The 16848-nt window shown below is 41.0% G+C and overlaps 2 protein-coding genes across 4 annotated transcripts in view; both read right to left on the bottom strand.

The window, feature by feature from the left end:
- Positions 1-935: 935 nt before the first annotated feature.
- Positions 936-7572, bottom strand: gpr37a (G protein-coupled receptor 37a). Its single transcript, XM_087797658.1, has 2 exons — positions 7000-7572; positions 936-2657 (listed from the first exon to the last, which is right to left on the bottom strand). Exons 1-2 carry the CDS (start codon positions 7570-7572, stop codon positions 1836-1838), a joined length of 1395 nt encoding a protein of 464 aa, XP_087653784.1. The 3' UTR covers positions 936-1835.
- A 3343-nt stretch (positions 7573-10915) lies between these two features.
- pot1 (protection of telomeres 1 homolog) overlaps positions 10916-16848 on the bottom strand; it is a 79655-nt gene continuing 73722 nt past the window's right edge. For 2 of the 3 annotated variants that reach the window (XM_087797202.1, XM_087797203.1), the window contains 10 exons: positions 16625-16806; positions 16413-16492; positions 15634-15663; positions 15299-15455; positions 14261-14436; positions 14049-14184; positions 12005-12081; positions 11775-11869; positions 11536-11641; positions 10916-11466 (listed from right to left, as the gene is read on the bottom strand). In XM_087797202.1, coding sequence (XP_087653328.1) covers positions 11360-11466; positions 11536-11641; positions 11775-11869; positions 12005-12081; positions 14049-14184; positions 14261-14436; positions 15299-15455; positions 15634-15663; positions 16413-16492; positions 16625-16806 — 1146 coding nt within the window. In that variant the 3' untranslated portion in view covers positions 10916-11359. Of the gene's footprint in view, positions 11467-11535; positions 11642-11774; positions 11917-12004; positions 12082-14048; positions 14185-14260; positions 14437-15298; positions 15456-15633; positions 15664-16412; positions 16493-16624; positions 16807-16848 lie in introns of those variants that run through there. The other variant, XR_015712097.1, reaches the window with a different exon arrangement.

Here is a 16848-nt window from a genome sequence, read left to right as displayed (position 1 = left end):
ATTTATGCACTTTTAAATATTTGTGTCAAATGAGCTGCTTGGCAGATGTACAGTATGTGTGTCTCGCTGGTCAAAAAGTTGCAGCTCTAAAAAACTAAAAAACTATTATTCAAATTCAATTCACATAACTTCTTCTGTCTCAGTGTTTTTGGAGCGCAGCGACGAGCAAAGAGCAAAGATTCCATCAGGTCACACACTGACAGCATTAACAAGTCACGTCCCTCCGCAGACTCTTCCAGCTGAGAGTCAGACTCCTTCTGTCGCCATGACGACGGGTGGTCGGGACAAGAGCAGACTGTGTCCGACATGACTGAGCGGAACAACAACGTGGACGAGTCCTGGCTGGAGGGACAAAGTGGCGATGGAGGAAATTGACAAAATGTTGGTTTCTGACTGTGTCAAGACAATTATGAAGTACAGTGCTCTCGGAGCGTCCGATGATTTGTAGCTCTGAGGGTGTGTGTGCGCCGCAGACACAAAGCTGGCTGTGTGGCACACACACAGACTCTCTAGTCACTGTCACATATTTTGGGTGCGAGAAGAAGCTGAGCTGCGTTGCTTATTAAGAAACTGAAAAGACGTTTACGTCAAGTGGTAAAAATGCATGTTTCACCTCCTTTGTTGAAGTGTTTTTTTATTCAACTCAGTTCAAGGTTGAAGGAACAGCATGATGGAACGAAAGATAATGAAGACAAACATTGATTGCATGTGATATAAACTAAAAATGTAAATTAGTGGATTTCTAGTTTGTAGCTCGACACTTTGACTTGATAAAATGTGGGCAAACAATCTGAAGACAAAATCCATTTAGATGAACACGTAGAAACTGTGTGATGTATCAGACTCTAAATATTACATTCTTCTTTCAGAACAATTGAAAGGGTGACATGATACTAATAAATGAATAACAAACTCCTTCATCAACATCTGGAGGACACAGTGATGGCAACAATAGTTCACATAAGACATTCACTTGAGAAAGAAACCCCTCAGTCTCTTGGATCCTCGTTCCATCTGCAGTAAATGTGTTTTATTGATCCAACTAGCATCGTTTAACACGGTTGAGCTTTTAATAATGTTTCAATGTTCTCGTCTTCTGCAGACAGATTATTGATTTGATTGAACTTTTCAATGATGCACACAGCGACTGTACTTCTCTGCCATCAACACATCTAAAGAAAAGAAAGGATGACCTCTGCTAAATTAAAATGACCACTATAGAGAGAGCCATCAAACGTGAGATTCCTGTGAGCAATAACCGTCACAATATATTACCCTCAATGTGGCAACCTAACCCAGAGCGACTTTCATCTGGGACTGGGCTTGGAAAACCATAATTTTCATGGAATCACTCAAATGCTGAGGAATTGAAAACACCATTTAGGAACTACTAACCATATTGTTGTTAGCGCTTGTGCGTGTGTACATTTGCTACACACACTCTGCTGTGGTTCAACGGTCATGTCTTTTGAAATGATTTCCTGTGACATGAAAGATCCTTATAACAACAAGGGTTTCACAGATCTAACGGGGATCTTTGTAAACAAGCTCCTGCAGGGTTCAAGAGGTGTTTATTCACACACTAAAATATTGTCTACAGTTAACAGATGAATGTGCTGAAGAATGTCTCTCAGTAGTGCTGGGCTGATGAAGCTTCATGAAACAGTATCATTTTGTTTAGATGTCAGTAGGTGGCGCCATCAGTTCAAAAATGATGTGATGTCTCATTAGAACAGTTGTTTAAAACAAAGAAAAATAGTGAAGAGGATGCCATCTAGTGGACTCTGAAAATAACGCCACTGCTTCATGAAGCTTCACCAGACCATCACTGCCTCTCAGCAGTGTGTGCCGATGGCGTAGGAGGTGGAGGCTTCACTGCGAGGACTGGCACAGGCCGACAGTTCCATCTCGGCGCTGGTGCAGTCGTCGGCGTCGCTGGACGCTGTGGCGGTGGAGCGCGGCGCTCCGCACTCGTCGCAGCAGCAGCAGCAGCAGTCCAGGAAGGCGCGGGTGAAGGGCTGGCAGAGGCTGAACAGCAGCACCGGCGTCACCGCGCTCTTACAGAAGAGCAGCAGCTGACTGACCAGCTTCAGGACGTCCAGGGTTACTTTGGAAACACTGGCAGCCATGTAGCCGCTCAGGATGTTGCAGATGTTCTCCGGGATGATGCAGAAGCCGTAGAGGATCGCCAGCGCCACCACGGTGCAGTTCATCTGACTCTCCAGCTGGATCTGCTTTTTAGTGTCCCGGACGCAAGTGCGCTCCGCCTGCCGGATCTTCTGGGCGGTGACCAGGGAGCAGCAGATGGTGAACAGCGTCGGCAGGCAGAAGTAGCAGCCAAAGTACCACCAGAGACGCGTGCCGTCGTAGGTGAGTCCCAGAACGTACAGGGTGTCTGGGAGCTCGGTGGAGATACGAACCACGCAGCGTTCACATGGTGCGACGTCGGGCGGGTCCCCGTCCTCCGTGACCAGCTGATGGATCAGCAGCTCGGGCAGCGCCAGCAACAGCGCGCCGACCCAGATGACCCCCAGTTTGGCTGAGGTGGAGGCCCAGTTCTCGGTCATCTCGTAGTAGATCTGCACGTTTGTGGCCGCACGGAACCGGTCGATGCAGAGGGCACAGAGGGTGAAGGTCGTGACCCCGAGAGATGCAACCTGTGGAAGAGGAAGAAGAAAGTTGTTTTGATTGTTTTTCAAGATGTAAGATTAGTGAAAAGCACCCCCTGTGTCAAAGTTACTCTTGACAAATAAACTTATTAAAAAAAGAAATTGTGCGTTTGAGTCATGAACAGATACCAACAAATACCAGACCCACCCGGAGTAGAGATAATGTTAAAATAAATATTTGTATTTAGATTTCTCTCTTTAAATATGATCTTTTCCATTTCTATGTCAATATTTTGTGTGTAAAAGTTGATTTAATTAACGGAATAATTGAAACAGAAATGTCAAATTACTTTTTTAAATTGTCAAATCAATTGTACTTCATTTTTCTATCACAACTTTACATTTTTCTTTTCACCTTGATAGTCTAATTTAAAAGTAAATTAATAATCTAATTAGAGAAAGTATAATCAATAAAAGTCAGGCATTTTAATTACTTTTTATAGTTTTTGATATTTAAATTGACATGTAAGAACAATTTAGGAAATTTGAGTTATTGTCGTCTTGTTGACAGTTTAACTTCCACTAATAAGAGGGTGGTGGTCAGAGATGGGGCAGGAAAAGATTCAAGTCTTAATCTCTGTCTCAGACTTCTTAAAATCCTCATCTTTGCTGTGATTGGACGAGAGCCGGTCACATGTGCAGCAGGCGTCGCCTCACTTTATGTAGCCTGATGTGACGATGATCAGATTAGTGAAGCGACATTAAACCTGATTTAAGCTGCAGAGAGACTAGAGAAGCGTCTCCTGCATTGAACCTTGTCAAGCTCATGATCAGTATCTGATTCTCATTGGCTTTTTATTTATAGATATTTACCTGTGTCGCTGGATGACAGGTGTGAAGTACCTGTGCTGGACAGTACAGGCCAAAAGGTTGAACACATCCAACAAGCTCATTAAAAGTGATCCTAGCGTCTTAAAGTAATGATGGTCACTCTTTTTTGTCAATTCAGCAGATTGGTTCTTGTCTTAATATGAATTCTGACAGTTGTGCAATAAGGCTGTGTTTCGACCTGACTTCTGCACAACACAAGTGATGGCCCAACTCTACTAAGACACACCTGTGAAGTGAAAGCAGTGATTACACAAATGTTTTCAGTTATTTCAAATGTGTTTGTCGAGTACATAATTCAACTGAGCCCCAGAGGCTGAACAGTTTAGTCAATTGTTTGCTAGAAATAAAACAATGGCTGAGTGAAAACACTCTGCAGCTAAATGTGGACAAAACTGAAACTCTGGTTATTGCTCCTGATGATAAGGTTCCAGGGTTGAGTCAGTACTTGGGTGACTTAGGTCAGTCAGTCAAACTGAGCCTGAGAAACCTGGGTGTTGTATTTGATAAAGACATGTCTCTTGTTCGACACTGCAGAAAACTGACCATAAACTGTTTCCTTCAACTGAGAAAAATCTCTAAACTTAGGAAAATGTTGTCGGAACATGATCTGGAGCTTGTAATCCATGCGTTTGTTACTTCTCGTCTGGACTATTGTAACAGTTTGTTTTCATGTCTTAACAAGAAGGAGCTGTCTCGCCTGCAGTTGATTCAGAACTCTGAAGCGATAATTCTAACCCGCTCAAGTAGAAGAACTCACATTTCTCCGATCCTTAAAACTCTTCATTGGCTTCCAGTTTCTTTCAGGATCAACTTTAAAATCCTGGTTCTTACTTTCAGAGCTATTCATGGCCAGGCTCCTCCTTACATAACTGATCTGATCCAGCCTTACACCCCAGCTCGGGCTCTGAGGTCTGTGGATCAGAATCTACTTATGGTTCCACGCACACGGTTCAGGACCAGAGGAGAGAAATCTTTTCAGGCTGTTGCTCCTAAGCTTTGGAACAATCTTCCTCTCTCTTTGCGCTTGATGGAGTCTACTGACTCCTTTAAGAAACATCTTAAGACGTTTTTATTTGTTCAGGCTTTTCCTTGATTTTCTGGAACTATATACTTTATTGAATATTGTTTTGATTGTTTAAGCACTTTGTGACCCTGGTCTGGAAAAGCGCTATACAAATAAAAATTACTTACTTACCTACTTGTATTCGTTCATAGTTGTGATGCCTTCAGTGATCATCTACAATCTAAATAGCCACAAAAGTAAAGAAAACACATTGAATGGAAGGGTGTGTCCAAACATTTGGCCTGTACTGTACGACTCAAGCATTCTAAAAAGATCCAAGATCTATGGTGAGCCACTTTTTATTGCAGTCATCGGCTTAACTTTTTGGAACTAATTAATTTGCCCTCTTCAAGTATCTGATCCCTCCTTATAACTGGGATTTCTTCTGTTAAAGACTTGCTTCATCACTCACTCACTCACGTCTGTTATTTTGGGAAACTGGCTCTTTTAACTTCACTGCTTTGACAGCGATACGTAATATAATACACAGCACAAGCATATTTAAAGTCATAGTTCAACCAATATTCTAATTTCATTTTCTACTCACCCTCACCTAAGACTTGGGATTATTTTTAGAGTAATCTGTTCCTTTTATAGACAAAAATGTATGTTCATTTTAGTGTAGCGACTGGAGCTCGTCTGTGATGCCCCTCTTGGATTGAAGCCTTGATAAGGACTTAAATAAGTGTATATTTTCGCCTTTGTAGCAGAAGTTAAAAAATAACCAGTGATAATGGAAGTACGAGGGCTTCCAGTGTAGACAGCAGACTGTATGGACCAGGGGTGGCCAACAGGTCTGTGGCTGCAGGTTTTTGTTCCAATCGATCCAGCATGCCCAGTTTAACCAATGAGGTTTCAGCTGAAACAAGCAACACCTGACTGACAATCAACTGATTACACTCCGGAGACACCTGATTGGTTAAAAGGTGTCATCTTGATTGGTTGGAACAAATACCTGCACCCACTGTGGCTCTTTGAGGACCGGGTTGGCCACCCCTGGTATGGACTCTAGAAGAAAATGAGTGACGTTTGAATTTTGGGTTAACTATGGCTTTTGTTTATTAAACCAACTTGAAATCGTGTGTCTAAAAACTGAAACTGTTAACAGAAGTTTGGTTCCATTTCATCAAAGCAACTCTGAATCCGTTCGTCTTTGATAAATCACAACATGACAGGTGACACCACGTCAGGAGACAAAGAGCTCGTCATCCCGACAAACATCAGAGCAGTTGAACACACAACAAAAACGAGCCGAAGAAGCAATGACTCCACTCAAAATAAAGTTCCTCTGAGAGTTTCTGCACAAGCTGTGCAACACATTAAGATCAAATGACTACATTTCAGGGTCACGTGCGTGACGTTGAAAAGGTCATGATGTTGTGACATCACCGAGATCAGACGGAAGCCGGCTGATATTTCTACTCAATTGACGGATGTCATTCAAAATTTAATTTGATTTCAAAACATCAAGCCACGTCCAGTGTCCATCAGAGGTGACGAGGTGGAGATAGTTCACCACTATACCTCGGCGTGTGGCTGGACAGTAAACTGGACTGGTCCTGCAACACAGACCATGTGTATAAGAAAGTTCAGAGTAGACTGTACTTTCTGAGGAGGCTTCGATCATTTAACATCTGCAGGAAGCTCCTCTGCATGTTCTACCAGTATGTGGTGGCCAGTGTCCTGTTCTATGCTGTGGTGTGTTGGGGTGGTAATGTGTCCAAGAAGAGTGTCAACAGGTTGGACAGATTGATCAGAAGGGCTGGCTCTGTGGTTGGAATGAAGCTGGACTCACTGGTGACAGTTGCAGAGAGGAGATCATTGAACAAACTACTGTCCATCATGGATGATGACAGTCATCCTCTGAACACTGTCATCATAGATACTGAATGCTACTTCCCAGATGCAACACTAATAGACTCAAGGACTCATTCATTCCTCGGGCTATTAAATTGTACAATTCTGAGTTCGGGGGCAGGAGTGGAGTGAAAGTATCTGGATGTTCGGTTCTATGTTAGTCTTTGTATCCTTTGTCTTTGTTGTTTTTCTTTGATCTGTGTTCTTTGTCTTTATCTTTAGACTTAGATTGTGTCATCTTTTTATTTTTATTTATATTTTATGAAAAAATGCTGTATTTTCTGTGGCTATTGGAAAAAAATAATTTCCCTGAGGGATAAATAAAGTTTTACCTTACCTTACCTTAAGTGGTTTGTTCATATGTCCTGTTTATTTAGAGTGTTTCTGATGAATTTGCAGCAGTGAATTCATAATAAGTGAATGTCACCTCTTAAACTCTGACAGGAGCCAAGGCTCAAAGCAGGTAACATCCTAAACTTACTTAGGATGTTGAGAGCTTTTATTTTCCAGGTGTAAAGCTGAGTGAAGGTGCCCCTGAGGAGGGCCAGTGTGTCTGTAGAGGGAGGAGCAGCGACTCACCTCCAGGTAGGGGATGATCTTGCAGGTGAACTCTCCCAGCAGCCAGTTCTTGGTGAGCGCGTGGAAGAGGACCAGCGGCAGGCAGAAGAAGACGATGCTGAAGTCCCAGAGCGCCATGTTGGCCAGCAGAGAGTTGGAGATGCTCCTCATGTAGAAGTTGTGACACACGATGCACATGACCGACACGTTCCCGACGATGCCCACCGTGAAGATGAGCGCGCAGAAGAACAGCACCGCGTACGCGCCCGCGGTCTCCGCCGTCAGCGGGTAGAACGGGTTCCTCACCGGCTTGCGTCGAGTCCGCGGGTCCAGCGGGACGAACGGGGTGCCCTCGGGGAAGTCGGGGAGTACGAATCCTTCGTCGTACTCGGTGATGTTGAGCGAGAAGGGGAGCTCCTGCTCCTGCGCCATGGCTGCGGGCAGAGCTGCGCCTTTACGCGCGACTCCATCACCAAGATGTTCCAGATGATCCAAAGTTCCAAGACTTCCTCCGTCAGTCCTGCTCGTTCGGTTCCGATGGACGTGCGAGGCCTCGGCGCACGCCCACACGCACCAGCAGAGGAGAAGCAGCATCTTGTGGTTCAAGAGCACCAGAACTGGTCCATGTCCTAAAGTTCTTCAACTCAAGATCCAAGTTGACTTTTCGGTTGGAACCGAGAGCGCCTGCAGAACATCACCCGGAGGGACGAGGGAGTGGTCGGTCTGATCGAAGCCGGCCTTTTTGGCTCCCCTGGACGGCTGACCCAGACGGATGTCGGGGTGTGTGGAGCTCAGAGGGGCGAGGATCAGATGGGAAGAGGAGGAGGAGGAGGGGAGGAGGGGTGGAGGCTAGGGGGCGCTGATGATCACCCTGACCCGGGGACTCATGGAGCTCCATGAGAGATCTTCAGTATCTTCTTCAAAGTATGTTTACAGCTTATTAAAAAGACACAACAGACGTAATAATAAACATCATCATCATCATGTTTAATCAAAGTTTTAGAATTTGAATTTAAAGAAAACCTACTTAACAGCAACATAAAACATAAATTAATATTATATCACATCAAATATAATGTCAAAATATATACAAGGTGACGCCAAAAATAAATCCTTCAGACTGAGCCCTGCCGTTCATTTTAAGGTACTACAAAAAAATGTATTAATAATTTTGACACATGTCAAATTCGTCTTCTTCATGTTTCTGAAGCATGTCAACACAGAAATCTTGACCTTTTTTTTAATTTCCAATCGTTTCCTCAGGATATGCCGAAACATCATTCATGGATTCTAGGTTTCAAACTTGTGCAGCTTACAGACTTCTTTGTCCTTGCAAGAGTTTTCACATACTTGCTAGACCTTCTCTTCTGATGCATGTTGCAATGACTTGAAGGTGAAGGTATGTGAGAATATTCCAAAACTAAAAACCACTTCTCCTTGGAAAAGAGCAGCATAGGACGGAGCCTTCAGGATCCATGGTTGGACCTTGAGAGAGCCACCTACCCGAGATCCTGAAATCAAATTCTCAGATTCTGTATTTATGTCTTTATGGTTTCAGCAGGATCAAGGATGAGGAGCTCGGTTGATTTTTACTTTGAGTTTGGCCTTCAATACAGTCACTGTGATGTATTGTGAGCTTTCAAGAAGAACCATCCTTGGAGGAACAAGGATGCTACAACAACCTTGAACTTAAGGACTCATTGCATTATTATTATCTATAACAAAAGTCATTCCCCGGAATATACTAATATAATATACTACTTATAGTCTTGAGAAGTTTACAGCTTGTGAGCATACCCTCATCTATCCTATAGTATAATGTAATCTATGATATAATATAACATCATGTTCAAATATATTATAAATGTATCACTAGTATAAACCTGTTTGGCTGTTTGTTCACTTCCTGAATCTTTTACCAATCATACATTGTAAAAACGTCTTTAAAGATCTCTACACATTTTAGAATGCTGAAATGTATCTGCAAGTCTGTCCCTCAAACGAGAACATCGGTGCCACCAAGCTAACGCTGATGCTGCAACATGAAGAATCACTCAGGGTTCACCAAGTGGTAGAAGCACAGAGCTCTCACTCTTGACATGATTCGTGTTGAGGTGGAAGACATTCCATTCTCAGAAAAAGATCTGGCAAGCCTGTACAAGGAGCTTCTGAAGTTGGAAAACACATGATGATGAGCAGCTTAGGCGGCAGGAAGCCACTCCTCACACACACTTTCCTTTCACATCCGCCGGCTTACACAGAAAACAAAATGCTGAATGGCAGATTTAGAGAATAGAGGGATTGACTCACCTGTCTCATACGCTCCTGTCTGACAGCTAGACAGGTGCTAATCCAGACTAATGAAGGGATGAAGAAACACAATAGGACACATAACAACGTCACATCAGGGCCAAGAACATCAGAAGCAAAGTAGATGAACAAGATGTGTCGAGGGAGACCACAAGGTAACCGTCAACACAATTTACCAGCATCTACTGATCGATCAGTCGATGGATAGATCTTAAGGCATTTTATTTGTGGAGGCTTTTCCTTGATTCTCTAAGACTCCTGTGTTGGTCTCATGGTGTTTTGATCCTTTCAGTATTTATTTTATTGAGTATTGTTTTGATTGTTTGAGCGCTTTTTGGCCCTGGTCTAAATATAAATGACTTACGGATGGACGGACAGACAGAAACAATTAAATAAATAAATACATACAAAACATGTAAAAAGACAAAGAAATTATTAAAAAGTTGCCAACAAAAAGTCAATAGTGCAAGCATGAGGGAGAGATCTGCTGCATTCTTCTTTTCAAGATGGGTGACATGTTTCTTGGTAAGCACCGGACTTCTGCTGACATCCTGCTACTCTAGTGATGGCCTTTTAAAATGAAGACACTGTTTCATGATCTACATCGTCTCTTTCATGAGGCTCCATCCACCCATTACTAGCATACATTGAAATCCAGAAAAATATTGTATTTATGATCACAAATCCAAGCAGACTTTCTTTGGTACATCCCCATCAACGTGGAATTGATCGCAAATGTAAACCCACCGGACCCGTCCCATTCCACGCCTTGACTTGAATATACCTACATATTTAAAGGAGCCTGAGATGATTAGGAATACAGGATAGTGAAAATAATTCTGGAATTATAACGAAATTAGAGTTTATATAATATTGACACAATTGTTGTAAATGAGTGAAGACGTGTGGCTAACAGATGGTTTATATTTTTACACATCTGTTTGTCAACATGACTTCTTGACTTACAGACAATCAGGGGTTTGACAGGAAAATCAGACTTTAACGATTATCTGTGGTGCACTTCTCAACATGACCACCTTGTGGCGCTAGAGGGTCACAGCAACAGATACTTGCGGATATTTCTCATTTTACTCCACAATGCGTTTAACATATTAAACACAGCTGATCTCCCAAAAAATGTCAATTAGAGAAAAGTCTACGACAGAAAAATGAGGCTAAGTTGAATATTAGTCTGCACTTAAATGACTAGAGACTTAATCTCTTGCTTTTTCATCCTCCATAAAATATCTCTCATCTACATCACGTCGCAGGGTTTTAAAAGTTTCCACGTGAATGAAGGACATTCGCAGCCTAGGCTTGCCTATCTGTTGAACAGCCAAACACCCCCAGGCATCACTATATTGTTTTGGTTGTTGGAAACACATAAATCTCAGGCTAAGAAATTACACCATTTACCACGCCTACGAGTTGCGAAGAAGATTTAGCTGCAATTAAAAGCACAAAAGAAGTTATGAAACGAAATTTGCAATCAAAAAGATTTTTTTTAGTTAAAACAGATAAAAAAGGAATGAAATGTGCAATAATAGTGTTAGAAACTGGATGTTCTTTTTTTTCTTATATAAAGAAACTTTATTTTCCTCAAGTGATGTCCTGCACGATTATTTTTTTAACATAGTTTTTTCTACACTCACTCTTCATAGACCCAATGATGTGTGTGGTAATATATGGTTGTAACAGTTAGTTTCGTTTTTAAAGTAATTTGTAATGAGTCTCATACATTTATTCACGGTACACAACAAATGATATTAACAAGTTTACAGCAAACTGATAGAAGTTACATGTTGTTAATTTGTTATGCAATTTCTTTTCAAGGAAATAATTTAAATAAAAAATGATAACCAATATTTGATGAACATTGAGTGGCATGAACAGAGAGAACTTCATGTAAAAAAACAGATCCCAAACAAACGGTTCAACAAATTGAACACAATCTGAAGTAGTTACCAGCAGCAGTTTCTCTTAAACTGAATGAGTTTTATAATTTGATGCTGCTTCTTCTGTCTTTATTATTGATATTCAGCTGTACAACGGTTTATGAACAGAGCAGGATTCAGGTGGGTGGGTGAACCGTGGTGTCACAGATCTGGTAGCAGGTTTGGTTTGGTGAGTCTTCTGGTTGGTAAGCAACGAGACATAGGTTGAGCCAGGGCTGCTGATCTGAGGACAGCAGATCCCAGGACACGTGAAAAATGAGATTTGGTTGATGCGTTACACCAGTAACTCTACCTGCGCTGTCCTCTGGTGGACAGATGAAGTCCATCGTCCTGTGGATGCTGTTCTGAGCTTCTTCCTCGGATGCTGCATCGATTGCCGACACTTTGAAAAATGTCTCCTGGTCAATAAAAAAGGTGGATTTGTATGACATATGCAGGCGAGATAAAATCCAAGGACTTTTTCTTGAACCGAAGCTGACAACGATGGTCTGTGTGACGCATATTTTCTATGCCGTTGGAGTCAAGACTTACAGCGTCTCTCCACAGGAAGACGGTGAGTGTGTCTGTGTGGTCCTGAAGCTCCAGTTTCAACAGCAGGATGTACTTCAACGACTGGATTCCAAAAGCTTGAGAGGTATTAGAGGTACAGTCATGTAGGTGAACACTATCTGCTCTAAACCAAAGACAAAGATTTGAGAGTTGTTGAACAGGACAGAGTGCTCACTAGAGGGCGCTCATCTGACTTAAGGACTAGCGCTCACCTTCTGCAAGGAACTTTTCATCGACTCCATCCTCCGCCTGCGGCACAACCAGTTTCGGCGTCGAGCAATGCTTGCACCTGAAACAAATCAATGCATCATCATCCTGATGTCAGCAGTTCTCTCAGAGTTCCCCTCCCAACTGTGTCCTTCTCCTGCAGCAGGCTGATAACTTCAGGGAGTCTTGGTCTGTTATCTACACATCAAGGTGCATGACTTTGTCCACACTTGATTAAAATCAGAGACTCTCTGAAGATTTCCACAGAGATTGTCTGGATTCTATTCAAGAAACACCTCAGATGGTGCCATCTCAATCAACTTTTAACAAATGAAAGACCTTTGCATTTTCATAATCAGATTCGGAACCAATTTCAGTGAAATATTATGACAACTTGGTAAATGAATTTACATTTACACAATGAAAAACATTTCAAACAGGAGATATTTAAGAGCATATATATAGATAAAAGTAAAATCGCAAGTTGGTAGTTGATCATCGTTCATCATTGTTCTTTGGAAAGCAGAAGTTTGGATACCTTGAAACCACCACTTCCACAACTCCTGCTACTATTACTAATACTTTGCCTACTCGTTTGGTCGTTTGTGTTCTTTCTAATAAGCCAACCTTATATATTTTCATGCATCGTTTGCACGTCTAGTGAATGTTTGCAGAGTGTGTACGTGAAGAAATAGTTTGACAGACTTTGACTGTTGAACTGAAAATCGATGTATCTATATAATCTATATAGATATGACTAATGCAGAAATGTACGACTTTGTCTTCAAAACTAGTTTTGTAATCATAATAAATAATTGGTATGAATACTAAATAGAATTAAATGTCAGATTAACATACCTGAGAGGCGGGGTTTAGAACTAGCATAAATCTGTCTTTTATAAATTAAGATGAAAACTTAAAATTAAAAAGGCAACTTATGTTTTGATTTAATTGTCTTTTGTACAAAACTCTCTATTTATTTAAATACTTTGATTATAAAATTATCCTAAACCCCGCCCACTGAAAACAAACTTTTTTTTTCCAAAGGTAAGATCCACTTTACCACAACCACACCCACTCTGCTGTGATTGGTCAAACATAGATGTTTGTCACGCAGCATCGTCGATCCGGGAAGTTTCCACCTCCAAAGGACTTGTTGTATAGAAAAAGCGGGTGTGATTACTGCTCTTTAGTGGAGGAGTGAAGACCAATAATTCCTCATAATGGACTCTGCTATTGTAACCTCTGGTCTGCCAAGATTTCAGACGGGGGGACCTTTATAAAGTAAACATTTCCAAACACCGTCATGATGAGGGACTTACTGCATCTTGGAGAGGAAGACATGTGAGTAAGTCAGGAGACTCGGGTTTTCACATTAGCGGCCTTTAAGTGAGAATGCAATTGAAAGAAAACGTCAACCTTGTGGAAAATGTAGCACTTCACCCGCACTTCAGATGGCCTTTAATTCACAACATTGCATAGTGGTTGGGCTGTGAGTATATGTCAGCTGTCTCAGGAGTCCCAGAAGCAAATAATGCCCGAGGGGCCCACTTCAACCACCTTACGACCACAGCTCAGACCAGCCGCTTCGACGATGGAAGCGTGGAACTGAGCCCATTTGACCTCAATGTCCCCGGCCTCACTCTCTCTCTGTCTGTCTGTCTGTCTGTCTGGGAGGCTCCTGCTGCCATCGGATACAACTCACCCAGAGGAAGTGATCAGTTGACAGCTCAGGTCCTTCAAGGACACTGACCAGTTTGATAAAAAAAACAAAGATTGTGATACATTTGTTAGTTCTTTACAATTTGTAAAAAATGTTCACCTATTCAGAATGAAAAAAATAAGCTAATTTAAGTTTCATCAAAAAAAAAGAAAGATTTTTAGAGCAGCATCTCTGGCTACTGTCATCGCCCGAGGCAGGTGACTGCTGATGTAGAGCACTTCAGAATTTATACATTTGGAAATAAAGGGGAGAACTCTCACAAAATGTATGTTGTGTGATGAAAATACACACTATTAATACATTAGATAGAATTTGAGGTATCATACCCATAGAATTGCTTCTTGCCCCTGAGAAGAAACGGCACAGTCAGGTCCAGCAGATCGATCCTGCCCTCTAGCTTCTTCACAGGTACAAGGTTTTTAAAAGCTGATGACACTGTACATGCCTGCTGCAGAGATCCACCTGTAGACAACTACATCAGTGACCATCTGAGACTGTCAAGCACACTAGATGCAAGTAGATGTTTCTGTTCTCATACCTCCGAGGAAAATTAGCTCTTCAGCAGGTAAATCAGATTCTATTCCAAGAGCGTAAAAGGGAGTACAGTTGGGGATAGACTTCAAGTAGAACCCTTCTGGGGAAGGAAGGATTTCACACCCCTTGTCTGCCTCAGAGAAAACCCTTTCCAAAAGGTTATTATCTGGAACTTCTTTTCTGGTGTGAGTAATGGAAAGAAAAAAAAGATATAAATCAGATCAAAATACTTAAAAACTGCCGTCAAGAATAATCAATTAAAAAAAGACCCGGAAGTCAACCCAGACAGTGAAGTGGAAATTGGGAAAATAAAGTTAATAAAACGGCATCTTAATCTCGAGGTTCATAAAAACATTTTAATAAATACACTCAGTTTTCTTTTTACGATCATGCATGTACATCACTGGAGACGTTATAGTTGTGAATCAGTAGCAACACGAACTTCGACCAGATTGTGAAATGTGAAGATTTGCACCTCCAATTAAATATTGAGAGAAGAGAAGCGGAGAGATGATTATTGATTAGAAAACACACCACAGGCAGACAAGGCCAAGAAAACCTAAATGAAAAGGCGGTGGAAGTGCCGGAGTCTAACAAGTATCACGGGACATTCATCTATTCATAACTCATCTTTGAAGGCTGGTGACACCAGGAATTGTCTACTTTGAAGAACTGCTTCAAATGACCTTTGTTTTTGATTGTAGTTTTATCTACTCCTGGCATGGACTTCCACGACAGATCTGATTCTTTATATCAGCTACTGAAAAGGTTAAACAGCTCTGTGTTTTAATGCTGTCTCCAGCCTGCTGCTGCTCCCATTTCTTATTAGGTGTGATATCACAGAAAGTCAGAAAGTAACGAATATAATGTTTTTTATTTCTTCTGTAAAGTGACTATTTGCAATATTACTGGAGTATATTTACACCAATTACTTATTATTATTTAGCAGCTCAATCCTTTATATCTTTTCATTTGATCTGTAGTAAACTGCAAGAAGTTAATTTCCATTGCACACTGATGGTGATGTGTGAGTGGAGCTTACATAGACAAACACTTGCTGCAGTAGAGCTTGAGGGACTGATGGAGCAGTTGGGGTTCATAGGATTTCACCCGGACACGGACATGGTGGAAGCCTCCAGGATCAGATTGCTTCACCCGAGCTAGTGACACCGGTTGTAAACGATGAGTACATGTTCTTTCTGCAGAGACAGACATGTATGCAATGTTAATACAAACGACAAATCCAGTCTGTGTGTCAGTGTCTCCTGTCACAAGACATCAATCTCACTGTCATCGTCTTTCAAGTGTGACGTCCACAATTTGATAAATTCATATAATAAAAGGTTTCACAAGGTAAAGGGATGATGCTTCTCATACCAGTGCAGGACAGAAATGGATCATCTGAAACTAGAAGAAAAAGGACACAATATTACCGAGCAGCCAATCAGAGCATTGCTTTATGATTTTACTATGTAACAATATATTCTCACTACAATATCAATACAATCAAACTCAATTCATTAAACTTAAATGAATGAATGAATGAATATTGTTTATTTCGGGCATGTCAGTTTAAATCATCAACATCACACTTTATCGTAGTTCACATATTACATGCATGTCCTGAGAAGCAGAAGCTTATCTAGCCCCCATTAACCTCAGAATAAAATCATAGTCGTAATCATATCTTATACTTGCGCTTATTTCACTTTGGCATAACAGATTCTTGTTACGTATGAAACTTTGACATAACATGTTACAACAGTAGATAATGTTGGTTCTCTATAGCTTTTTACGTCTTTTACACTGTTGGTCTCTTCTTAAGAATCATTCTTAATGGCGGGTACTTGAAGTCAAGCTGAAAAAATTAATTTCTACAGGAATCATGACATCTAATTGAATATCAATAATTAAAAAGCATTAATAACTGGTACATCATTATTAACGATAACCCTTTTAAATTTGTAATATTACTTAAACTATTGTCATCAAATGAAAAAAAAGACTATATTTCAGACAATATTGTGGGATATGACACAGAAGATGGATTCTATGATGATATTTCTGTTTTATTCAACTTTAATTTCCACATAAACTTCTGTTTTCAAAAGCTGATGATGTTGGTGTAGATTCGATATACTAAAATCATTTTGTACCTGGTGATTCAGGAGGCGTGGCCCAGATGTCCAACATCGCAGAATCAGAAAGATCATCACTAACAATGTTTTGCATTAATCTATCAGACACAGAGTTAAAGAGTACAGTAATGTTTCACATCACTCACATCATCAGAATTAAGGTGACCCATGTAAGTTAATGGCATATGAATACGTATTAAATAAATAAAAAATAAAAAATAAAATAATACCTCTTCATGTTGATCAGCTCTGGACTGCTCTCTGGTAGAATTTGGATCCCCTTGCCATATGATGACCCGCCATGAAGAATTAAGTTCAAGTGACTGTCCTCACCATTGTAAAGTCTGTCACTTGGTTCCTTATCTAATATCAGATTCCCATGGATGTTGTAGATCATCAAAAAGTCTCCTGGCTAGATGGAAGATGAAATCAAAGTCAAAATTCTGTACAATTG

Source organism: Callionymus lyra, chromosome 8 (genome assembly GCF_982586985.1).
Source record: "Callionymus lyra chromosome 8, fCalLyr1.hap1.1, whole genome shotgun sequence".
Lineage (NCBI taxonomy): Eukaryota > Metazoa > Chordata > Actinopteri > Syngnathiformes > Callionymidae > Callionymus > Callionymus lyra.
This window is presented reverse-complemented; position numbering and strand designations above follow the sequence as displayed.

Bases quoted from the DNA above. Each gene is read 5' to 3' on its own strand.
- gpr37a (XM_087797658.1), bottom strand. From the start codon at position 7,572: ATGCTGCTTCTCCTCTGCTGGTGCGTGTGGGCGTGCGCCGAGGCCTCG. The intron at 2,658-6,999 runs GTGAGTCGCTGC...CCTCTTCCACAG, and splicing joins AGATCATCCCCTACCTGGAG to GTTGCATCTCTCGGGGTCAC.